The following is a 27,819-nucleotide window of genomic DNA, read 5'->3' as shown; positions in this document are numbered from 1 at the left end:
GATTAAATCCTTAGGTGCCATGTGAAAAATTGAGATTTAAAAGTGCCTGTTAGGTGTTTGATAAAATGTCTGTATGAAAAACCAACGTGAGAGAAAGAGAGAGTAAAAGCAAGTAGAGAGAAAAAGTATGAAGGAAATAAAAAATTAAAGAAATCCTTTCTCTGTCGTACTTATACTCTGAAAAAAAATGTTACCGTTGGACACCTGTCAGACATGCAGTAATAACGGATAGTTACTGGGCGCGAGAAAACAGTAATCATTACTTGCCCACTTGCCTGTTTTCAAGGAAAAACCGTTCCATTTACCCAGATATTCCATTAATCAAGGTGAAACAGTTTTAATTCAAAATTGAAACCGTTCCCACTGATTTAATTATTTTTCACTGCATCATTAGTATTCTGAAAAGAAATCAAGTGAAAATGACCAAGATAAATCATATGAGTAAGTACTGATAAAGGAAAGTCAGAACTTAAATTAAAACAGAATTTATATGGTCATCAGAATATCAATCAGGATTTATAAATGCATTACAAAATAACTTAGAGACAAAATCTTGAAACAAAAACAAATTTTATTAATATATCAAGAGAATACATTCATGAAATGGAAATTACATCAGTACTTATACAAGATTTCCCTAAGCTACTAAACCTAACATCAACAGCCTTAGTCCTAGCTCAAGAAGCAGGGCAAGGCTGATGATGAAGAAAAACAGGAAGAAGATGAGATTAAATCATTTCTTCTTCCTACTCTCGACAAACAGAATGGCGAGTCGGATGATATGCTCTTGCTGGCGGAGAGCTTCCAGCCTTTCCTCCTCCAATCGCTCCAGATGGTGATGGTAGTCCATATAGAAGAATAGGAGGTGGGTCAGTACCTCCTATGGGACAGAGTCCCATATCTCCTCAGGAATGGCCGTGACATGCCATTCCTGCTGCCAGTCGGCACAGCTTAGCTCCATATTAAAGTTTTGGTAGTTCAAAAACATGTTGTATCTGACCATTGTGTTTTTGAAAGAAAAAGTATGAAGGTAAGTTTGTGAGAAAGAATTTGATGGGAAGGCTGATGTGAAGTGGCTGCTTATATAGGCAAGAGAATGCCAAGAGACGTAAAAGTATTTAATGCTGACAGGTAGAATTAATTCTACCTCGTTTCCCCAGACTTGGAAAAAGAATAACATTAATTAGAAGGAGAAAACATGGTTTAATGCGCACAAGTAACAAGTAAAAGTAGACTGTTCAAGTACGAATACCATTAACCCTAACCATAGTGACTATTAATCTTCCACTTCAACATATTCTTGTTTGAACCGAGACTGTTATCAAATTTTATCCACAGATAAGTCAAGTAAAGAATTTAGACTGTAATATCAGAACTTAGACTTATGTTAGAACTTAACAGTCATCAGAACATAATTTCTTAACTCAAAAAAAAATGCTTATCTGAGTAAATCCTCATACAAGTTCTGAATTATACTCTTCAGAACTTAATCTTCAGAATATGCAACCAAAACTTATCCTCAGAATTAGTGCAATGTGACACAATGACTGTTTATCTAAAACAACATAGACCACCACAGTAATTTTCATCATTCAGATAGAGTGATTAGTGTGTGCATCAAGCTAAATAGCAGACAAAGAGTAAAGTTTGATTCACTTCAGTATATCTTAGAAATAAGGCATAACTAAAATTTTGCTAAAGAGCTGTCATTATCCTGAAACCTACTGATGAATGAGTTCATGCTTGAGTCCACCTCAACTGATTTGTGCTAATTTTATGCATCTTTTTAAATTCTATTTTACAGTGGCTCCTCAGTGTAAGTGAATCACGACTTGTAACACCCCCAAATCCGGGGTCGGGGATCCGGGTTGTCACGATAGTACCTTATGAGATAGATAGCCCGCTCCTGGCGATTACACGAATTAAACCTTTACCGAACTACTATTACGGTTGGGTATTGCACAGTCATCAGAAGGAATGTCAATCTTCCAAACCATAATACAACCTTCATAGCTTTAACCATCATCACTGTATTCCTTTGGCACAAGCGCCTATAATTATCCTCTTACCTTTAAAGTGTCGGCCACCTCTTTGGCCTTTCCTAATAGTAAAATTTCCTTACAGTCAATGTCATTTTAACCACTTCCAAATAAATTTTCTACCTTATTTCAATCACAGCTTATGTGAAGATGTTTTCCTTAAAATCTGATGAGTAAAAAAAAAATTTCCATTTTTCCATAAGTTATGGCCTCAGTCTTTAGAGGTTAATCACTGTCATGACTGACTCTCAATCATAATTAGAACATCTTTTATCTTAAGTCCTAATTGCCCTGAACAATTTCGACCATTACTGGTTCGATCCATACCTTCTCGTGGTTTAACACGTGCCTCACTTGGCATCAATATAATTACGTCATATTTCCTTTATCAACATTTCTATTCTTGAAAATTTTGAATTTTACCTTTCTCCTTGTAAAACCTCTAAGGTTATCCTTGAATCGTTCCTCCTGTATTCCCTAAATACAGGGCATATCAAAATACCATTTACTAATATTAAAACCATTGTCTATATACTTCTGAAAAATTTCTCCACTGATTCTTAAAGGTTGTTGTTACTTTAACCCTTTCCAAATCATACTGTCAAAACTCATACTCTCCCTATTAAGGGTGGAATACCAACCTTTATGCATTACCCTAGGATTCATTTTAAGTTACCGATGTTCTATCCTTAATTCCACCTTTAAAAGGTCCTGCATCCATCCATGGATAAATCAAGTCATATATCCTTGACAGATTATCTTATTCATCATTCCCACCTCGATAGTCTATACCTAATTTCATAATAGCATCCTTATTCAAATTGAGGTCAATCCATATGGCCTCCAAAAGATAACAATGGTCATCCACTTTTCTTTCCTAATTTGGTAACGATAACAAGGATGACCTGGAAGATATTGGTCATGTTCAACATGAACTTCTTCTTAATAATTCCTTATTTACTTTTATTGTTTATCTCAACAGTCATCTCAATGTTGGGATATCTTTCATACCTGGCGTCTCCCTTTCTGGGTAACAAGCCACCGGTCTTACACTTCACATTCTTGAAGGTCACTTCCTTCATTCAATTTTCCTAATTTCTTACTTCCTTGTCTCCTCAGTCTATCCGTGTCTCATTATTTATCCTTCGAACTATCTCAAGGTTTTCCTCGAATCCTCCCAACTCACAGGGGATAAAATATATGTATCTCTTATGCCCTCAACCATCAATTTTAACTCATGGTGAATCACCCTCATCCTGACAAATGCATACTTTTATATTTCTATTGCTACGAGTCTTTAGGGTTTCCTCATACCCAACTCCCTTATCATACCTCAAACTCTATTGCCTTTATATTCCTTTCCACTTCAGTTTCTTTTTTTTTTATTTTCCTTTCTCTTATCATTATTTCATGAACCAACACAACATAAGCATTGATTTCAATCATCCCGTCATTCTGGATTCGTGTCCTCAGAACGAATCTTGATAACTTTTATAACTTAGATTCATAATTCATTATACTTGTCTACCTTTGTTCTGGCTCTAAAGCTTTTACACTATCTCCATAACCTTGGGAATTACTTTCCCAAAAACAATTGGCTGAACTTTAATCAGTTTATTATAATCTCTCGCTCCGTGCCTTCCTTGGCCTTTCACCAGCGGGTGGTCTCTCTCTTAGGAGGGTAAGTGACAAAAACAGTCTTTTGTGGTTCGTTAATCATTTAGAATCTCAAATGATTCCTCTATTTCCTTTAGCCAGGCTCTTGCCTCGACTGGGTCAACCTGTTCCTTGGAACTCTGAGAGCTTAGCGACTTAAAGGTCATGAAAGAATTTCCTACCGCATTGTTTCCTCAAGGTGGTGGTTGGGGATAATAGTCTAAGTTCTTTTTAGACAGGTCCATGAATTGCCGTATAGGAGTACCGTCTCGGGTCTCCTTTCCTTACTCGACTTTCCGTTTCCTTAGTATGAAATGTTTCATCCTTCTCCTATACTTGGGGTTATCTTATACGTTAAAATCCTCATTTTCCACTTCATTATGTTATGGGTTCCTTCTATCTTGATGGCGTCCTCCCTGACTATCACATTCAGGGTTTGCCCTTAATCTTATTCCTTGAACTATGACTTTCATCTAAGATCTCATCTTTAAGCTCTTGAACATTTGGAATCCAAATTCTATAGGAATACCTCATTATTCCCTTATCATCTTTCTCAGTATTAATCTCATATCTATTTGTTGGCTCTCTGCCTTCATTCATCACTTTTTCTGTCACAATATGTTCTTTTCCGATAATTCGGACTGTATTGCAATCTCAAACAGCTTTACGGTACCGGCTCCGGTTACCTTCACTTCTATTTCCATTTTCTCAAAATCTCTTATAAACTCTCCCAAAGACATTATTATCTTGAGTCTCTCCTTTTTACTAAGGGCATCAGCCACCACATTGGCTTTCCCCGAATGATAAAGAATCTCCCAATCATAATTATTGATTAGCTCTAACCGCCTCCTCTGGCGTATGTTGAGCTCTTTCTACGGGAAAATGCACTAGAGTACTTATGGCTTAGGTAAATCTCGCACTTCTCTCCACAAGTAGTGCCTCCAATCTTTAGGGCAAAACTATTGCCACGAGCCCAAGCTCATGGGTGGGGATATCGAATTTCATATTACCTTAATTGTCTTGACATGTACGCGATTACCTTACCGTGCTGCATAAGCACGCACCCTAAGCCCTTATGTGAAGCGTCACTACACTTCACAAAATCTCCTTTTCCATCCGGCAACGCCAGCATAGGGGCCGTCACCAACCTTTGCTTCAGTTCTTGAAAGCTGTTCTCGCATTTCTCTGTCCATTCGAACTTCTCAGTCTTACGAGTAAGCCGCGTTAAAGGGGCTACTATCTTTACAAACTTGAACGAACCTCCGGTAGTGACCGGCCAATCCTACCTCTGGTAGTCGACCTAACCATGGTCATCAATTCATCAGTGGTCCTTTATCCAATCTTGTCAGGATCCTCCATGGGATCCTCCTCAACAACTATCCCTTCTAGGACAACATCCTCAACCGCTACATCCTCAATATCAACATCATCCGGTCCTACATTAGGACACTCTATCGGGTCCACAATCCGATCTCCAATTAGTAATAAAACATGATCGTGCTGTTGCTCCTCAACCTCAGAGTTCGGAGTCCCGCTACCATATACGATAACGAACTACGCTCCTATCACAATATTTATAAGGGTTCCCATAAGAGTTTTAACTGTTAGTACTACGTTAGGTAGCCCGACTATGAACTTGGCAAGAGTTCTTATTATCTTAATGAACTTATTATCTTAACGTCACATCATCTCTGAGGTTTATAACGCTTAGCTCTGATACCACTTCTATAACACCCCCAAATTCGGGGTCGGGGATCCGGGTTGTCACGAGTTCCATTTCCCCTAAAAACACCCAATCTTAATAATTAATCAACTACTCTGCACTGTGACCCCACAATAAACACACACACCACACGTTATAGTCTCAGAGAAAAACATCCAAAAAAAATAATCACAAGTCGTTTTATTACATAATTATATGTCAATACACCTTGAAAAGGGTTCTGAATAAATTTACATTTCTTTGCCATTATTACAATTCATAAATATACATAAATCTCGTATATCAAAAGTTGAAAGCCTAGCCTATTGGTAGTCCCTACCTCACCTACAGCAGCATCAACGCTTCCAGAAGACTGCCGAACGTTTTCTAACCTCTTGCGAATCGAGAGCTTGTTCCGGTTCATCTTGTCTATCTGATGTTGTGTGATGAAAGAAGAAAGCAAGGGTGAGCAGCAAGCCCACCAAAATAATATGTATAATGATTAACAATATATGAGCCTTCTCATAGTACTCATGAAAGTCTTGGTCAAAAGAAATGAACCAAGTTGATATCTTAATGCGATGAAGTCGCAAAATATTCAGTATATATATATACATATATACTTTTCAAAATATTGGAAGTCCTCTTCCATGCATAATACACACAGAGTTCCAGTGTATAACTGTATAAAAATATCGTTGCAAGGTGATCTCATATATCTAACCTTGTCTCAACGTTTTTCTGAAAATCTTTGTCATGCATAAGATAATCATTAACTAGATATAAGTTTAAAAGATGAAGTTACAAGATACTCCAATATACTTATATATTTTCTGAATACTACTTGAACTACCACCGTTCAAGTTATAATTAGTTTCAAAAGTTCATCACACTGATGAGACTACAAGATAAGACTGGAATAGATTCAATCTTTGAAATATTATTTGAAAGAGAACTTATGAGATACTTCATTAAGTCCCGATATATATATACACCTATATATATACATACGTTTCCTGAAAACCTCTGTCATGTAAAATATGAACAAAATTGCAATATCCAATAAATTTGGGAAGGAAAGAATTTTGGCATAAACCTGATATCTTGCTGATCAGGCAAAGATACCAATAAGTAACCTTTTCTACTAGTAGATGGACGAATTCCCCACTGGTCATCACCCTGGTCGCAATAGGACCTTATGCTGGACTGCCACTCAGCCACTTATGTATTTGATGGACTCCCACTGAGCCACTTACACTATCATGGACGCCCACTGAGCCCATGTTGCTTATGCCAACTCGATAGATGGACTTACTTCCCGAATGTTGGGTAAGTAATCAATTCATTTACCAAAACTGCAACCTTGTTGCGAATATAAAATACACCATAGAGCCGGATCCCTCAGGTTTTGAGCGAGTATTTAAATCCCCTTTTTAAAAGGAAGATCTTAAATATAAAAATGAGTTTTGGGATCCGCTCTAACTTTTAAATTCATTTTAAAGACTCGAAAACATTTTTAAGAATGTTTGGAGTAATACTGATTTATTAAAATAAATCAGTCCCGATATGAAAGAAAAATATCTGAATATTATTATTTAAATAATATTCCCATAAGAATACTTGAGGTAGAAGTTGGAAAATTTACTTGAAATGGATAGTAAATAATCAAAGATATACTTATACGAAAGTAATATCTTTATTTGAATAATCAAAAGTAAGTTGATTTTCGACGCATTATTCTTTAATAAAATAAAGAATATTAATAAATAATAAGTGGAGTCGTAATACCTTGAATGGATATTATAAATAATATTCATTAAATAAAATAAAGGAGTCATACATCCTCAAATGAATATCCAAAAATATTCATTAAATAATATAAACTGAGTCATAAGCCCTCGAATGAATATTCAAATAATATTCAATAAATAATATAAAAGAGTCATAAGCCCTCGAATGAATATTCAAATAATATTCAAATAACAAAATAAAGTTATCGGATAAACCTTATTCGATTAATAGTTTTTGAAAACTATAACCATATATATATATAAATATATATATATATATATATATATATATAAAATCTACTCGGGATCCTCGACTCCCGGTTTTAGAAAATGTTTTCACCTTTGGGTCCCTATACTAAGGGTATATGCAAATTACCGCTATTCTCTAGCATAGGTATTATCAACTGAACCAACAGATATATATGGCAAGAACACGAAACAGGCATGCATATGTACCATATCACATGCTACAATATATCGCAAGAATTTGATAATATAACCATCATGCATCTATTACAAGATAATGCATATACAAGTGTATACATCACAACAACAGTATAACGGATAGAAAACTTGCCTGAGCGACTGGGGGTTACAAATGGCTCGGGATGAGTCTGGTAACCTATAAGAAACAAGTAAGTTGGAATTAAACCAAAGTCACTTGTAAATCTATACTTTAACTAACTTAGACTCTAACGCTTGTTTTGCGCTTATTGATTCTCTTAAGTCACTCGGGTACCCTCGGCTCCACCATTTTTAATAATTTAACCTTTCGAGTTTTAAGGCGATTCCTTCGCGAGTGTCTTACCAACTGCCTAACACACTTACCATAAATGTTTCATACATTAATTAACCCTTTTTGGTATTTAACCTATGTTTCAAAGTAAGGCGAGGGGAAAAGTTTCGTTCGCGAAACGCCGTTACTTGAAACGGTCGTTTCTCCTAAACCGTGCATCGGAATCGAACGAACTATATATCAAAACGAAGCTCGTAACACGAGCTATCTAGACATGGCAATGGTCATAATCTAGCAGGGGGTTCTCGAGTCCTAATGTTATGCACAAAAACAGTCTAAAGAAAATCGGACGTTCGACGGCTATGTTTACGTGATTTCCCAAATTTAAACCATTCAAAACCAACCACAATTCAACTCCGAATCAATCATACAACCAACATCCATAAAAACCACATCATAACAGCCCCAACAAATCCACATTAACCATTTATACTTATTCCCCACATGAACTAAAAGCTTTACTTAGGTTCTTTAACTAATTATCAAGATTTACAACTCCACCAATACCACAAAACCAACTAATCTCTACAAACTCAACCAAACTTCAAACAATCAAGCATCATGCTTCACATATACTATATCAATCATATTCAATCCTAATTACTCAAAACTAAAGCTAGGGTTTGTAGTTTATACCTTCCTTGGAGAGTGGAGAATCAAGAGAATGGCTTGGAATCACCCTTAAAGTCCTTATCCAAGCTTAATCTAAACAAAACTTCAAGAACACAAATTTTAGTTCTTGAAAAACACTATTCACCATCTTCTTTCATGATTTATAGAAAAAGATTGGGTTGGAATTAGAAGCTTAAACTTATAGGAAGTATGTAACTATCCATGGGGAAGCTTAGATAATTACCTTGCTAAATAGTAAGTGGTGGAGCTTGGATCTTCATTTTTTAAGAAAGAAGCCGAGAGCATGAAGAAGAAAGAGAGATGTTTTTGTGTTTTGATGAAAATGATTTGTTTGCCTTGGTTGATTTGGTTTTGTTTTTGTTTTAGTTAATTACCTAATTAACCTTGGACTTTGTGTGGTTCTCATTCAACCACACCTCCTTCCTTCCCATGTCATGCTTGTGTCATCCTCATGATGTCATCCTCCCCTCCTTGTCCTCTTCTCATTGGTTGGGTGACATCATCCTCTCTAATCCCTTTGATTAACTTCCTAATTGTTTGCCTAATGACCGCTGATCTGTTATACGGTTCGCTTAACTTTCGTTTTCGTTTATCGTTTGAGGGATCATACCCGAAATCTTATTACTTAGGTTCCCTTAACCTTTCTCAATACATTATATTCCTTTTTATGATCCTCTATTATAATCCTTTAATTTAAATCATTTTTATCTTGTTACCTTATACTCAATTCTTTCCGTATCTATTGGATTTCCGGGAAAAATCAAAGTGTTCGGAATTGGATTCTGACGATCTTTGCATACACTTATATACCATATAGAGTACTAATAAAATCTCAGAATATCCATATCAGAACCCCTACATAGTGTGGCATGAAAAATTTTCTCATTCAGCAAAAACACTATTCATAAGGGTTTCAAAAATTTCCAAAAATTTGGGGTTATTACACGACTGCTTATCAGAATTTATGCTATTATCAGAGTATTTCTCCAGTAATCATAGAGTGTGAAAAGTCACCAAGAAAATATTTTGCTTTTCTAATGCATATTTACTTAATACCAGCAATGCACTTGGGTCTTCCCTTCCACATTTTTACTCTAGATCTCAAAGGAGTACCTGATTTTATTCTTTGATCCTTTTGATTTTTCTTTTTATAAGTGAGGTTTATCAGCACTTAGTACATTCAGCAGTTTTACTAGTATCAGAACTTAACAGATGAGTAGCATTATTCTAATTTGTGACTTAGTAATAAGATAAACAAAGTAAACTCAACTAAGCTCAATTATCAGAATTTGCTTGTGTCATAAAATTTCCACAGAAATAATTACTTCTTACATGGGATCATTTGTTTATTGAAGACTACTAGGTCAGTATCTAACACAATTATCCTCATAGGATTGAATGGTTACTTAAACAGACATATCACTTATCAGAGTTTAGAAACATATATCAGACAACAATCAGTACTTAAAAACATTTATCAATTAATCACAGAATACACAAAGAGATTAAATTCTGTAAATACTGATCATAAAGTCTGATAATACAGAACAAGACTAAGAAGATTTAGAGAAAGAACCTGAAATCATTCCAAGTTCATTTACCAATCTTGTAAAAGTGGCTTCACACAGTGGTTTTGTGAAGATATCTGCTAGTTGTTGATCTGTTGGAACAAAGTGCAATTCCACTGTACCTTCATCCACATGTTCCCTTATGAAGTGGTACCTGATGCTGATGTGCTTTGTCATAGAGTGTTGAACTGGATTACCTGTCATAGCAATAGCACTTTGATTATCACAGTAAATAGGGATTTTGAAATATGTTAACCCATAATCCAGTAACTGATTCTTCATCCAAAGAATCAGTGCACAACAGCTTCCTGCAGCAATATACTCTGCTTCTGCAGTTGATGTGGAAATTGACTTTTGTTTCTTGCTAAACCAAGAAACCAATCTGCCTCCAAGGAATTGGCAGCTTCCACTTGTGCTTTTCCTGTCAATTTTGCAACCTGCAAAATCTGCATCTGACTAACCTATTAGTTTAAAATCTGATTCTCTAGGATACCACAATCCCAGATCAGCTGTTCCTTTAAGATACTTAAAAATTCTTTTCACAGCTGTTAAGTGAGGTTCTCTTGGATCTGTTTGAAATCTTGCACAAAGACAGGTAGCATACATGATATCAGGTCTACCAGCAGTTAGATAGAGTAGAGAGCCAATCATACCTCTGTAATCAGCAATATCTACTGATTTACCAGTATCCTTATCCAGTTTTGTTGCAGTGGCCATGGGACTGGATGCACTTGAACAATCTTGCATTCCAAATTTCTTCAGCAAGTTTCTGGTGTACTTAGTTTGACAAATAAAAGTGCCTTCTTCATTCTGCTTGACTTGAAGGCCCAGAAAATAGCTAAGTTCCCCCATCATACTCATCTGATATTTTGACTGCATTAGTTTGGCAAACTTCTTGCAAAGTCTGTCATTTTTAGACCCAAAAATGATATCATCAACATAAATCTAGACCAGAAGTAAGTCCTTTCCATGGTTGAGGTAGAACAGTGTTTTGTCTATTGTTCCTCTGTTGAATCCACTTTCCAGAAGAAACTGAGCTAAAGTCTCATACCATGCCCTAGGAGCTTGCTTAAGTCCATAAAGTGCTTTATCAAGCTTGTAGACATAATCTGGATGTTTGAAATCTACAAAGCCTGGAGGTTGTTCAACATATACCTCCTCCTCCAATTCTCCATTGAGAAAAGCACTTTTCACATCCATTTGAAAGACAGTAAACTTTTTGTGAGCAGCATAAGCCAAAAATATCCTTATGGCTTCTAACCTAGCAACTGGTGCAAACGTTTCATCATAATCAATTCCCTCCTGTTGAGAATATCCTTTTGCAACCAGCCTTGTCTTATTCCTTGTAATTATGCCATCACTGTCAGTTTTGTTTCTGAATACCCACTTTGTACCAACAACAGATCTATTTTTTGGTCTTGGCACTAGGGTCCAGACTTTGTTTCTTTCAAATTCATTCAACTCTTCCTGCATTGCTTGCACCCAATCAGCATCTTGAAGAGCTTCTTCCACTTTCTTTGGCTCAGTCTGAGAGAGAAAAGAATTGTAAAGACATTCATTTGAAGTACCTGTTCTAGTTCTGACACCTGCATCAGGATTTCCAATTATCAAATCAGGTGTATGTGATTTTGTCCACTTCCTTGCAGATCGAAGGTTTTCTATAGAACTGGATGCTCCCCCATGATCCATGTTGTCTTCATTTTCATTTTCTGATGCTCCCCCTCAAACTATGCTCTCTTAGTTGGATTCTTCAGAATTTAGATTTTCAGCACTGGCAGAACTTGGCTTATCAGAACTTGACGAATCAGAACTTGAAGAGCCAGATGTATGTTCTGATGTTTCTTGAGATGTGGTAAGATCTTGAGTATGCTCCCCCTCCATAGGTGCATCTTCCTTTGACGTAGTCACCACAGTTTCAATAACATCAGAGTTTAATCCATCAGAGTTTACAGTATCAGGACTTAGACTGTCAGGATTTTCAGTATCAGAATTTGAGTCTTCTTTTTCAAATCTCAGCTGATCATGGTCAATGAAATCTTCAAGACCAATAATCTTCTTGTCATCAAAAGAGACATTGATAGATTCCATGACCACTTTTTTTGTAACGACCGGGAAATTTACGTTGTATTATATCATATTTATAATAAAATATGTGTATTAATATGTCAGTTATGTGTGATTATCTGTTAAACCCTAATTGTTATGTGCTACGTGTATTCCGTATCATTTCTGTATTTTTAAGGTATGTTTCAGATGTTTTATATCGTATTCATAGGTTTCATTTCAAACGTTTTACGACTTAAACAATGATTTTAAAGCCAATATTTCAAATAAAATAATGGGCCTTATTTTTCATCAAACGGCTTTTACAATCGCAATATTCTGAACATCTAGATAATTTATAAATTTTCTCGTTTTGCGAAAAATGATTTTTCCGGGCCCCATTGGGTGTCAAAAACCCCACAAAAATCACATTTTTATTTTTATAAAATTATAGGACTTTCATTTATATTATTTCTTTGCATTTTTGCATTATTCACAATTTTTGGGAATTTTTGGCATATATATTGCATATATAAAATATTTATAAATTAAATTTTAATACCCAAAAATTATGAAAATTAGGGCCAAATATTTTTATTAAATGTATAATTAGCCCCTTAATTTTATTTAGGGGTATTATTTTTCACACTATAAATATCCTAATTATTATTAATTAATTCATTAATTCTGCAAATTATTCCCAAATTCAGAAATTAGGGTTCTTGAGTTCTTGACTTCAAGCAGCGATTTCATAGTGTTTCTGACATCCAAATCCTTTATGTGAGTAACCAAAATGATCCTCTCAATCTCTACTTTCTATTCATACCATTAATTTCGTGTTTTGTTGATGTTATTTTCAATTCGATTTTCTAGGGTTTATGTTTAATTTAGGGATTTTTGATTCAAGAATAGTTTGTATGTTTTGAGGATTTGTATAGCTTTATATTGATGTTGGGAATGATTTGGCATGATTAATTGGTTCAAATAACCCCTAGAAGGTGCTTCCCGAGTTCATGGTTTTTAGTAATTTTTGATTTCGTTTTTGGATAAATTGAAGATGTTTTGATTGCTATTAACTGTTTGGTTCGATTCTAGAACTCTGTAGCTTTGATTTGGCACCGGTTTTGTGAATTTTAGTTTACGATTTAGCAAGAATCGTTTTTCCGATGAGCTCGCCGGCGATGGAGGCGGCGTTGGCCGGAGAAGGCGAAGCAGGGACGGTGGAAGGCAACTGGGGGCAGGGTCGTCTTTCTGCAGTCACGGGGAAGAGAAACCCTGCAATTCCCGATCGAAACTGTGCTGTTTGGAGGGGGAAACGAGGCTCACCGGAAAAAGACGCCGGCGCCGGATTCTGGGTTTGGCCGCCGGTGTTCTTGAGCGACCCGAACCCGACCCGGTTGGGTTTTTATTCAGCCCGGTTTTGATCCTTAAAACTCCAAATCCAATTCCTGATTCATGTTTCTGGAATTTAATTAATTATTTTATTTATATAAAAATCAGAAATTAGTTTTAGTAATTCTAAAAATCCAATAAAAATTAGATTTAAATTCTGAAAAATAGTATTATTAATTTCTGAATTATTTTATTAAATTATAAATTCGAAGTTAATTATTTAATTAATTATTTAATTATTTATCTAATTATTTATTAGTTATCTAATTAATCAATAATTAGGTAATTAATTAGTAATTAGGTAATCAATTAATAAATAAGGATTAAATAATACGATTAATAATCCGATAATTAATTAATATTGCAAGTAGTGATTCAGTAATGAGAATTATTATTCGAGCGTTATCTATTCGAATAATATTGCAGTAATTGTTTGTATCGTATAATTAAATACCTATAATTAATTGATTAACGAATCGTTTAAATTCCAATAATAATATATGAGTTCGGTAGTAATCGAAAATGGTGCGTAGCTCGTACTTATACGAGTGTTTAATCGTTGAGTTGGTTTATAATTCGAGTAATTCGTAGTTATTCGATAAATAACGTATCAGTTAATTAAATCGATTGATTATTTGTAAATAATCGATCTAATCAAATAAATAACGACGAGTTGTAAATATTTGCAATAAATTGTGATTAATCCTAATAATTAGGGATTAATTATTTTAAATTAGTAAATAATTATCTATTAGTTATTTAACTATTAAATATTTTAAAAAGTGATTAATTATTTCGATAATTGGTCACAAAATTTTCGATAAATCATAACTTCTTCATTTTAACTCCAAAAATTATAAAAAAATTATTTTTGACTTTGATTTTCCTTAAATAATTATTTAAAAATTATTTTGGGATTCAAAAATTAGCAATAATTATTTATATTGAATAATAAATTGAATTATCAGTGTTTAATTGATAATAATTCAACCGTTAGTCCGATTCGAGTGAAACGAAAGCCATTTTACTCAGAAAAATGAATTCTTTTTATTAAAAATAATATGAAGACCTAATTTCTTCTCGAAATTAGTTGACTTTATTAATTGCTTGATTATCAGTCAAAATACGCTCCGAGACGAGTCCGAAAAATTCCGGAAAAATGGGAAATTAAGTAGAAGGTGATTAACGAAGCAAACAGCGAGTCGATTTTGATTCTAAAAATTATTTTAACTATGGAAATGATTTTGTGCTTATGTGCTTATATGTATTATGTGGTTAATCGAGTCTTACTTGCTTATATGTAATATAAGAGTCAGTTATAAGCGCATGGGTAGATAATAGGAACGAAATGAAGTCAATTCAAGATGCAAATTGAAGTACAAGATGACTTAACCAATCTATTTTGCTAACAGAAACTAAGCCAGCAAGGTAGATCAAGTAGAGAATAGACAGAAGTGATTTAATTGCAGTAAGTCGCGCAAAAGGCAAGTTTCTCCTCTATTCTAATTTCAGAATAGTAATATTCATTTCAAATTCTTATTACGCTTGTATTCCTTTAATTTCTTTATTCATATCTCAGTTCGATTCTTGAATTATTCTTTTCATTTGAATTTATTATTCATATTCCAATTATTATTCACAATTATTAATATATTCTGGTGATTAGAATATATCAAAGTATACCGATTGTTCCGGTTACTATTCTAAGGACTGGATAACATTACTTTTGGGGATTAAGGTTACTTAATCCTAAGGACCGGAACATAACCGGATCCTTGAGATGGGCCGTAGTGCCTGGGTGCCCAACGGGATCTATATAGTGAGATATAGATCTGCACTGTATCCTGGCTGATCAGCAGGGTATAGCTGCGAACTTGAATCCAGTGTAGTTCGTTTATATTCGCCAGCAATGGCCTTCTTTTGATTCTTATGAGGTTATATCTTTGCAGATATACCTGGGATACGGATTCAGTTATATTGCTTTAACATTGTGTATATTTGGTAGACTTGTTGAGCAATTTTGGCTCACCCCTTTTTGTTGTTATTCACCTTATTGTTTCAGTTAAGAAGGAATATGAAACCCGTCAGAACATGAGTGGTAAAGAAGCGGGTCAAGCCTCGGGATCCTCTTATACCCAAGGTGTTGATCCCTATCCAGGAAGAAAGCTTTGAGTTGCCCGAGCAGGTGGAGTGTTAATAGATAGTATGTGTGTTTGAATAAAAGCTGAACTTAGTTTAAAATGAGTTAGACAATGGTTTGTAATAAAGAAAGTTTGTGAGATTTTAAATGTTGGTTTGTAATAAAAGTAGTTAGTGGTTCTTGTTTTCATACTTCAACCTAGAAAGATCCTGGTAGTTGTTAAGGGGTTTAGTTTCATTTCTTTATTATTTATCAATAAGCTTGTACAGGTTTGGTGATTAGCTTGTAACCCCCAGACTTATACCCCGAGTCTGGAGGGTGTTACAGTTTGGCATCAGAGCTGTAGGTTTGGTCCCTGAAAACAAGAACATTAGGACTAAGATAAGATAAGGGAGATCACATAAGATAGGGATAATCAAATTAGGAAGAATAGTATTAGGATTTAGGTCAAATTAGAATAGGGAAATATAAATCTTAGGATTGTTTAGTGACCTTTTCTTTTCTTTGGTATATTATCAGATGACATCTTCTGGTTATTCTGCATCTTCCGAGAGGACAGTCACTGGGCCAGCAGTACCAGTTATACCTCCAGTATCTGAGTATCAGTTTATACCAGGTATTGAGCAGGAATTACCACCACTACCATTGTTACCTCCTATACCAGTGCATGCCCCAGAGCCGGACATAGTTCAGATGATTCCAGTCGAGGGGATGGGAGAGCATGATGTGGATCTACAGTTAGGTTTACCACAGCCGGGTGCAGGTATTCCGAGGGTTCCTTCCCAGGAGTCAGTAGGTCAGATTGCTCAGCCGCATATGGTACCATACCATGAGTATAGAGTTATGAGGGATGATATGGAGTATTGGCGGGCACAGTGTCGAGAGATTATGCATCTGTTTGATCAGAGGGACAGAGGACCGTTAACAGCCCTACAGCCAGATTACTACATGAGGCAGCGACTACAGTCAGTATTGATGAGCGCTACTTGGGAGCTTGATGAGTTGACCCATGATGGACCTCCTTCTTTTGCAGAGTTCTATCGTATATTCCGTTTGGCCCAGACTTTAGTCCAGGCACTTAGAGAGGAGCTTAGGCGTATTCCGCCTGGGTTCCGAGATGGTTTGAGACGATGACTCCAGAGTATGTGTGTATATAGAGGCAGCATAGTATAACCTAGTGAGTAGTGTGTATGTGTGTATCAGTAGTTTAACTTGTAATAGTATTTTAACTTGTAGCGATAGTGTGACTTGTAGCCGTAGTGATGACCAGTAGCCCGAGACTTTTTGTATCAAGCATTTACACCTGAAGCTGGTGTCATATATATATATATAAACTGAACTTTTCAAATATCTTTTATTTAAATATTAGTCTTTCCAGTCTTACAGCATTTACTTTCACTTTATTCCTTTACAATCTTTTATACTATAATTCTTGTTAAAAAAAAAACAGAAAAGAAAAAGAATAAACATTTTATTTAACAGTTTACATTTCTAGTTTTTACATTTAGTAACTGTTTTCTTTAAATAAACCATGTTATTAATACAGGATAAATTGTTTCCATTACATACTGTCAATTGTTTATTAAACTGTTAAATAAATATCACCTGTTTTATTATCAGAAAAAGATGGCACCAAAAAGAAAGACTAGGGCTGAGACCTCTAACAACAATTCTGAAGGCCAGACTAATGAAACCATGAACCAAATGTTCCATCTGATGCAACAACAGATGGTAATGATGCAGCAGCAGATGCAGCATCAGCAACAGCAGATACAACAACAAATGTTACCACAACCACCTCGTCCTGAGCCTCAACCTGTTGTTACTTTTAAGCAGTTTCAGTCAGTTAAACCTCCAGAATTTGATGGGTCTACTGATCCTATTAAAGCTACCACCTGGTTAAAGGAAATAGAGAAAGCTTTTGTACTAGTGAAGGTAGGTGAGGACCAGAAGACTGATTTTGCTAGTTACTTGTTGAAGGGAGAGGCAAATTATTGGTGGGAATCTAAAAAGGCTTTAGAAGGTGAAGATGTTATTGCTTGGGATAGGTTCAAAGAATTATTTTTAGAGAAGCATTTTCCTCGCTACGTAAGAAATCAGATGCACATAAAGTTTTTAGAGCTGAAGCAGGGAAGTATGTCTGTGACTGAGTATGAAGCCAAATTTAATGAGTTGGCTAGGTTTGTTCCGGAACAGGTGGACACTGAAGGGAAACGAGTGCAGAGGTTTCAAGAAGGATTACGACCATGGATACGCGGACAAGTTGCAGTTTTTGAATTAGCAACATATACCACTGTAGTCCAGAAAGCTTTGATCATCGAAGGGGAAAGTGAAAGATCTCAACGAGACAGAGGACAGGGAAGTTTTCAAGACCGTTTCAACAGAAAGCCGGGATTTCAAGCCCGGGCAAATCTGAATTTCAAAAGGATAGGACAGGGTACACAAAAAGCAGGTAATCATTTCCAAGTCTCCAACCAGCAGGGAATTGTTAAGGTTTCAGTGCCGTATTGCAAAACTTGTGGACGCAAGCATACCGGCGTATGTATTAAAGCAGAGGTGACATGTTTCAAATGCAAGCAGAAAGGGCACTACTCTAACGAATGTCCGACAGGAAAAACAACAGAAATCACTTGCTATCAATGCGGAAGGAGAGGGCATATCGCTAGGAATTGTAAAGGACCAGCAATGGCAGCCAGTATTCCGAAAATATTGGCATTACCTCCGCCACCGCCGCCAAATCAACCCAGAGCAAGGACTTTTAACATGACCATGAAAGAAGCAGTGCAGAGTCCAAATGTGATTGCAGGTACGCTTTTGGTGAATTCCGTAGATTCCAAATTATTAATTGATTCTGGAGCTACTCGTTCATTTATTTCTGAAGAATTTCTTGATAAGTTACATTGCGAAATCGAATGGTTGGGCGAGACGTTAATCATAAAATTAGCGAATGACGACCAAGTTCCAGTAGATCGAGTATGTCCTGCGTGTAATGTAGAAATAGTTGGACATCATTTCTCTGTAAACTTAATTCCTTTTAAGCTAGGAGAATTTGATGTGATTTTGGGAATGGATTGGTTAGCATATCATAAGGCTCAAATAGATTGTGCGAATAAGAAAGTGAAATTGTGAACTGCGGAAAATGCAACGGTAATATTCAAAGGCGAAAAACAACGGAAGAAATTTCTCACCGTAATACAGACCAAACGATTGCTTCAACAAGGATGTGAAGCGTACATAGCTTACGTGTTAGATACTGAAAAAGGAAGTCCTAGAATAGAAGACATTCCAGTTGTATGTGAGTATCCGGATGTCTTTCCAGACGAGCTTCCAGGATTACCGCCAGATCGAGAAATTGAGTTCACGATTGATCTAGCACCAGGTACAGAACCAGTTTCGAAAGCTCCGTATCGAATGGCTCCAGTTGAAATGAAAGAATTGTCAACGCAACTGCAAGATCTTCTAGACCGAGGCATTATACGACCTAGTGTATCCCCATGGGGTGCACCAGTGTTATTCGTGAAGAAGAAGGACGGCAGCATGCGATTATGCATCGACTATCGGGAGTTGAATAAACTCACTATTAAGAACAAGTATCCTTTACCGAGAATCGACGATTTGTTCGACCAGCTAAAAGGAGCTGCATGGTTTTCAAAGATAGATTTGCGATCAGGCTATCATCAATTGAAGATTAAAGCTGAAGATACTCCAAAAACTGCGTTTCGTACGAGATATGGACATTACGAGTTTCTTGTAATGGCATTCGGTTTGACAAACGCGCCAGCTGCATTCATGGATTTGATGAACAGGATATTCAAGAAATATTTGGACAAGTTCGTGATTGTATTCATTGATGACATTTTGATTTACTCCGAGACAGAAGAAAAGCATGCAGAACACTTGAGGATAGTTTTGGAAATTCTGAGGAAAAAGCAATTATACGCAAAATTCTCAAAATGTGAATTCTGGTTAAGGGAAGTACAATTTCTAGGGCATATCATCAGTAGAGAAGGAATCCAAGTTGATCCAGCAAAGATTGAAGCTGTGTTGAATTGGGAAAGACCACAGACGCCGACAGAAGTTCGAAGTTTCTTGGGATTGGCAGGATATTATCGAAGATTTGTCAAAGATTTTGCAAAGATAGCAACGCCGCTGACTAAGTTAACTCGAAAAAGTGAAAAGTTTGAATGGAATGATAAATGTGAAGAAAGTTTTCAAGAGTTAAAGAATCGGTTGGTGACCGCACCAGTACTTGTACTGCCAGACGAGCAAGGAAATTTCGTCATTTACAGTGACGCTTCGTATCGCGGGCTAGGATGTGTATTGATGCAACACGATAACGACATCGCATATGCTTCGAGACAACTTAAACCTCATGAACAGAAATATCCTACGCATGATCTGGAATTGGCAGCGATTGTATTTGCATTAAAGCTTTGGAGACATTATCTATACGGTGAAAGATGCGAAATCTACACGGATCATAAAAGTCTGAAGTATATCTTTACACAAAAGGAACTGAATATGCGACAACGTCGATGGCTAGAATTGATAAAGGATTACGATGTTACAATCAGTTATCATCCAGGAAAAGCAAATGTTGTCGCGGATGCGTTGAGCAGGAAAGAAAGATTGAATTGGTTAACTTCATGCGAAGAATTGGCCAAGGAATTCGACAAATTGGAAATCAAAATTCGTGTTCCCAATGAATCTGCAGAAGCTATCTACACTATGACTTTCCAACCGGAATTGTTAGAGAAGATTCGCCGCTGTCAAGATGAAGTGATGAGTCAAGAGGACGACCTGACGGGAGAAGAGATCACAACTCAGAAAGATAGTGAAGGAATTTTACGCTTTACATCGAGAATCTGGATCCCTAATATGGTAGAATTAAAAGAAGAAATAATGCGAGATGCGCACAATTCGAAGTATTCCATTCATCCAGGAAGTACAAAAATGTATCGCGATCTGAAAGAAAACTTCTGGTGGCCGAACATGAAAAAGGAAATAGCAGAATGGGTGAGTAAATGCTACACATGCCAGCGAGTTAAAGCGGAACATCAACGTCCGAGCGGGTTATTGCAACCGTTAGACATTCCAGAATGGAAATGGGAACATCTAGCGATGGATTTTGTGGTAGGACTACCAAGGACTAAGGCAAATCATGATGCGATATGGGTAATCATTGACAGACTTATAAAGTCGACACATTTTCTACCAATTAACGAAAGATTTTCGCTCGACAAATTAGTGCACATGTATCTTAAAGAAATTGTGATGCGACATGGAGTTCCAATATCTATCGTGTCTGATCGAGATCCTCGTTTCAATTCAAGATTTTGGAGACAATTTCAAGAATGCCTTGGAACAAAATTAAACATGAGTACCGCTTATCATCCGCAAACCGATGGGCAAAGTGAAAGAACTATCCAAATGATTGAAGACATGCTACGAGTTTGTGCGATCGATTTTGAAGGCAGTTGGGATGAACATCTACCCCTAGTGGAATTTTCTTATAATAATAGCTATCATGCCAGCATTGGAATGCCACCGTATGAAGCACTATATGGGAGAAAATGTAGATCACCAGTACATTGGGATGAAGTTGGGGAACGCAAGATTTTGGGTCCAGAATTAATTCAGCAGACGAAAGAAAAGATTGAACTTGTTAGGAAACGACTCGATGCAGTGCAAAACAGGCAACGTAAATACGCAGACCAAGCAAGGAAGGATATGAACTACCAGGAAGGAGAACACGTATTACTTAAAATATCGCCATGGAAAGGATTGACCAGATTTAGCAATAAGGGTAAATTGAAGCCACGATACGTCGGACCATTTGAAATTTTGAAGAAAGTAGGAAAGCTTGCATACGAATTAGCTTTACCGCCTCATATGCAGCATATTCACAACGTGTTTCACGTATCAATGCATAAGCAATATAATCCTGATTCTAGGCATGTAATAGAGTATGAACCGATAGATATCCAACCTGATTTGTCTTTTGTAGAGCAGCCGGTAAGAATTTTAGATCGGCGAGAGAAAGTATTGAGGAATAAGTCTGTATATTTAGTGCGAGTGTTGTGGAGAAATCCTATGGTTGAAGAATCAACCTGGGAACTTGAAAGTGAAATGTCAGAAAAATATCCTCATTTGTTTTCATAGAAGATTCTGAGGACAGAATCCTATTAAGGGGGGGAGAATGTAACGACCGGGAAATTTACGTTGTATTATATCATATTTATAATAAAATATGTGTATTAATATGTCAGTTATGTGTGATTATCTGTTAAACCCTAATTGTTATGTGCTACGTGTATTCCGTATCATTTCTGTATTTTTAAGGTATGTTTCAGATGTTTTATATCGTATTCATAGGTTTCATTTCAAACGTTTTACGACTTAAACAATGATTTTAAAGCCAATATTTCAAATAAAATAATGGGCCTTATTTTTCATCAAACGGCTTTTACAATCGCAATATTCTGAACATCTAGATAATTTATAAATTTTCTCGTTTTGCGAAAAATGATTTTTCCGGGCCCCATTGGGTGTCAAAAACCCCACAAAAATCACATTTTTATTTTTATAAAATTATAGGACTTTCATTTATATTATTTCTTTGCATTTTTGCATTATTCACAATTTTTGGGAATTTTTGGCATATATATTGCATATATAAAATATTTATAAATTAAATTTTAATACCCAAAAATTATGAAAATTAGGGCCAAATATTTTTATTAAATGTATAATTAGCCCCTTAATTTTATTTAGGGGTATTATTTTTCACACTATAAATATCCTAATTATTATTAATTAATTCATTAATTCTGCAAATTATTCCCAAATTCAGAAATTAGGGTTCTTGAGTTCTTGACTTCAAGCAGCGATTTCATAGTGTTTCTGACATCCAAATCCTTTATGTGAGTAACCAAAATGATCCTCTCAATCTCTACTTTCTATTCATACCATTAATTTCGTGTTTTGTTGATGTTATTTTCAATTCGATTTTCTAGGGTTTATGTTTAATTTAGGGATTTTTGATTCAAGAATAGTTTGTATGTTTTGAGGATTTGTATAGCTTTATATTGATGTTGGGAATGATTTGGCATGATTAATTGGTTCAAATAACCCCTAGAAGGTGCTTCCCGAGTTCATGGTTTTTAGTAATTTTTGATTTCGTTTTTGGATAAATTGAAGATGTTTTGATTGCTATTAACTGTTTGGTTCGATTCTAGAACTCTGTAGCTTTGATTTGGCACCGGTTTTGTGAATTTTAGTTTACGATTTAGCAAGAATCGTTTTTCCGATGAGCTCGCCGGCGATGGAGGCGGCGTTGGCCGGAGAAGGCGAAGCAGGGACGGTGGAAGGCAACTGGGGGCAGGGTCGTCTTTCTGCAGTCACGGGGAAGAGAAACCCTGCAATTCCCGATCGAAACCGTGCTGTTTGGAGGGGGAAACGAGGCTCACCGGAAAAAGACGCCGGCGCCGGATTCTGGGTTTGGCCGCCGGTGTTCTTGAGCGACCCGAACCCGACCCGGTTGGGTTTTTATTCAGCCCGGTTTTGATCCTTAAAACTCCAAATCCAATTCCTGATTCATGTTTCTGGAATTTAATTAATTATTTTATTTATATAAAAATCAGAAATTAGTTTTAGTAATTCTAAAAATCCAATAAAAATTAGATTTAAATTCTGAAAAATAGTATTATTAATTTCTGAATTATTTTATTAAATTATAAATTCGAAGTTAATTATTTAATTAATTATTTAATTATTTATCTAATTATTTATTAGTTATCTAATTAATCAATAATTAGGTAATTAATTAGTAATTAGGTAATCAATTAATAAATAAGGATTAAATAATACGATTAATAATCCGATAATTAATTAATATTGCAAGTAGTGATTCAGTAATGAGAATTATTATTCGAGCGTTATCTATTCGAATAATATTGCAGTAATTGTTTGTATCGTATAATTAAATACCTATAATTAGTTGATTAACGAATCGTTTAAATTCCAATAATAATATATGAGTTCGGTAGTAATCGAAAATGGTGCGTAGCTCGTACTTATACGAGTGTTTAATCGTTGAGTTGGTTTATAATTCGAGTAATTCGTAGTTATTCGATAAATAGCGTATCAGTTAATTAAATCAATTGATTATTTGTAAATAATCGATCTAATCAAATAAATAACGACGAGTTGTAAATATTTGCAATAAATTGTGATTAATCCTAATAATTAGGGATTAATTATTTTAAATTAGTAAATAATTATCTATTAGTTATTTAACTATTAAATATTTTAAAAAGTGATTAATTATTTCGATAATTGGTCACAAAATTTTCGATAAATCATAACTTCTTCATTTTAACTCCAAAAATTATAAAAAAATTATTTTTGACTTTGATTTTCCTTAAATAATTATTTAAAAATTATTTTGGGATTCAAAAATTAGCAATAATTATTTATATTGAATAATAAATTGAATTATCAGTGTTTAATTGATAATAATTCAACCGTTAGTCCGATTCGAGTGAAACGAAAGCCATTTTACTCAGAAAAATGAATTCTTTTTATTAAAAATAATATGAAGACCTAATTTCTTCTCGAAATTAGTTGACTTTATTAATTGCTTGATTATCAGTCAAAATACGCTCCGAGACGAGTCCGAAAAATTCCGGAAAAATGGGAAATGAAGTAGAAGGTGATTAACGAAGCAAACAGCGAGTCGATTTTGATTCTAAAAATTATTTTAACTATGGAAATGATTATGTGCTTATGTGCTTATATGTATTATGTGGTTAATCGAGTCTTACTTGCTTATATGTAATATAAGAGTCAGTTATAAGCGCATGGGTAGATAATAGGAACGAAATGAAGTCAATTCAAGATGCAAATTGAAGTACAAGATGACTTAACCAATCTATTTTGCTAACAGAAACTAAGCCAGCAAGGTAGATCAAGTAGAGAATAGACAGAAGTGATTTAATTGCAGTAAGTCGCGCAAAAGGCAAGTTTCTCCTCTATTCTAATTTCAGAATAGTAATATTCATTTCAAATTCTTATTACGCTTGTATTCCTTTAATTTCTTTATTCATATCTCAGTTCGATTCTTGAATTATTCTTTTCATTTGAATTTATTATTCATATTCCAATTATTATTCACAATTATTAATATATTCTGGTGATTAGAATATATCAAAGTATACCGATTGTTCCGGTTACTATTCTAAGGACTGGATAACATTACTTTTGGGGATTAAGGTTACTTAATCCTAAGGACCGAAACATAACCGGATCCTTGAGATGGGCCGTAGTGCCTGGGTGCCCGACGGGATCTATATAGTGAGATATAGATCTGCACTGTATCCTGGCTGATCAGCAGGGTATAGCTGCGAACTTGAATCCAGTGTAGTTCGTTTATATTCGCCAGCAATGGCCTTCTTTTGATTCTTATGAGGTTATATCTTTGCAGATATACCTGGGATACGGATTCAGTTATATTGCTTTAACATTGTGTATATTTGGTAGACTTGTTGAGCAATTTTGGCTCACCCCTTTTTGTTGTTATTCACCTTATTGTTTCAGTTAAGAAGGAATATAAAACCCGTCAGAACACGAGTGGTAAAGAAGCGGGTCAAGCCTCGGGATCCTCTTATACCCAAGGTGTTGATCCCTATCCAGGAAGAAAGCTTTTAGTTGCCCGAGCAGGTGGAGTGTTAATAGATAGTATGTGTGTTTGAATAAAAGCTGAACTTAGTTTAAAATGAGTTAGACAATGGTTTGTAATAAAGAAAGTTTGTGAGATTTTGAATGTTGGTTTGTAATAAAAGTAGTTAGTGGTTCTTGTTTTCATACTTCAACCTAGAAAGATCCTGGTAGTTGTTAAGGGGTTTAGTTTCATTTCTTTATTATTTATCAATAAGCTTGTACAGGTTTGGTGATTAGCTTGTAACCCCCAGACTTATACCCCGAGTCTGGAGGGTGTTACATTTTTTCTCAAATTATAGACTCTGAAGGCTTTTGTGGAAAGTGGATATCCAACAAAGATTCATTCATCAACTTTTAGATCAAACTTGGATAGCTGTTCAGGATGAGTCTTGAGAACAAACCACTTGCATCCAAATACATGAAAGTATTTCAGATTTGGCTTCTTTTTCATCACCATCTCATATGGTGTTTTTCCATGCTTGTTAATGAGTGTTGCATTTTGAGTAAAACAAGCAGTCTGTACAGCTTCAGCCCAGAAATAGGTTGGAAGCTCTGCTTCTTCAAGCATTGTACGTGCAGCTTCAATGAGAGTTCTATTCTTCCTTTCAATAACTCCATTTTGTTATGGAGTTCCAGGAGCAGAAAATTCCTGCTTTATTCTTGAACTCAGTGCCATTATCACTCCTTAAAATTTTCACAGAATCTTTGACCAATTTATCCAGATGTTTGACATGATCAATCAAGATAGATGAAGTTTCACTTTTTGTGTGCAAGAAATACACCCATGTGTATCTGATGAACTCATCCACTATGACCAACGCATATTTCTTCTTTGCAATAGACATGACATTCACTGGACCAAATAGATCAACATGTAGAAGATGATAAGGTTCAAGAATTGATGATTCAGTCTTGCTCTTAAAAGAAGATTTTCTTTGTTTGGCTTTCTGACAGGAATCACAAAGGCCATCAGGAGCAAATACTGACTTTGGCAGTCCTCTCACAAGATTTTTCTTAACCAATTCATTTATATTGTTGAAATTTAAATGAGAGAGTTTCTTGTGCCAGTTCCAGCTTTCTTCAATTGATGCTCTACTCATCAGAAAAATTGCAGAACTGTTAGATATATTTGATAATGTCATGGCTAATATGTTTTATGTTTAGATTTCAGATCTTATTTGAACAGGACAAATCAGTACTTAACTGTTGATCAGTACTTATACTGGAAGTCAGGACTTAAGGGATATCACTACTTATGTTATTAGGAGATAAGCATCAGGAGATAGATATCAGAATTTAAGTGCTGAAGGACGATCAGATAAGGACAGTAGCTGATTAAAGTTAAGAAGATCAAGATAAACATAAGAAGAGATATGCATGAAGAAGGAATTCCGTAAAGAATGGAATACTTGGAAGAAAAGATATCTGATTGATATATATTAGGAAGCAGAATTATATTCCATATCAATTAGCGATTATCTTGTAACTGTGTAATATATAAACACAGACATAGGGTTTACACTAGAAGTGTTATAATTATCGAGAATATTATTTACTGTAACTCTAACAGCTCTCGTGATATTTTGTTCATCACTGAGAGATAACAGTTCCAGATTGTAACAGAGTTTATTGTTTCAATAAAGTTTGTTTTCTGTTACATAAGTTCTTGAAGTTTGATTTGATTGTAATAAACACTGTATTCACCCCCTCTACAGTGAAAATGTGACCTAACAAGTGGTATCAGAGCCTTCTGTTAACACACATACAGTTAAAGATCCAAACACAATCATGTCTGACACAGAAACTCCAACTAAGCCTACCAAAACTGAGGAATCATCAAAGACATCAATTCAGAGTCGATATGAGACTATCAGAGTTCCCATATTGAGACCATCTGAATATCCCATATGGAAGGTAAGGATGACCATGTTTCTGGAAGCAACAGATCCAGAATACCTTGATAGAATCAAGGAAGGGCCTCACAAACCTACCAAGCTCGCTGTTGTAGTTGCAGGTGAAGCAGCAAAGACTGTACCAAAGGAAAAGAGTGATTACACTGCTGAAGATATAGCATCTATTGCTAAGGATGCCAAGGTACGACACTTACTGCATAGTGCCATTGATAATGTAATGTCAAACAGGGTAATCAACTGCAAAACTGCCTAGGAGATATGGGATGTACTGGAGACAAGGTGTCAAGGAACTGAAACAATTAAGAAGAACAGGAAGACAATACTCACTCAAGAGTATGAACATTTTGACTCAAAATCTAATGAGTCATTGAATGATTTATATGATAGATTTGTCAAACTTTTGAATGATTTGTCATTGGTTGATAAA

General features: G+C 35.4%; 1 protein-coding gene across 1 annotated transcript in view; it reads left to right on the top strand.

Annotated features, from left to right (window-relative positions):
- Positions 1 to 23,083: 23,083 nt before the first annotated feature.
- LOC141660579 (uncharacterized) overlaps positions 23,084 to 27,819 on the top strand; it is an 82,253-nt gene continuing 77,517 nt past the window's right edge. The window contains exon 1 of the mRNA XM_074467570.1: positions 23,084 to 23,257. Within this exon, the coding sequence (XP_074323671.1) occupies positions 23,084 to 23,257 (174 nt within the window). The remainder of the gene's footprint in view (positions 23,258 to 27,819) is intronic.

This window comes from Apium graveolens, chromosome 5 (genome assembly GCF_009905375.1).
Source record: "Apium graveolens cultivar Ventura chromosome 5, ASM990537v1, whole genome shotgun sequence".
Classification (NCBI taxonomy): Eukaryota; Viridiplantae; Streptophyta; class Magnoliopsida; order Apiales; family Apiaceae; genus Apium; species Apium graveolens.
This window is presented reverse-complemented; position numbering and strand designations above follow the sequence as displayed.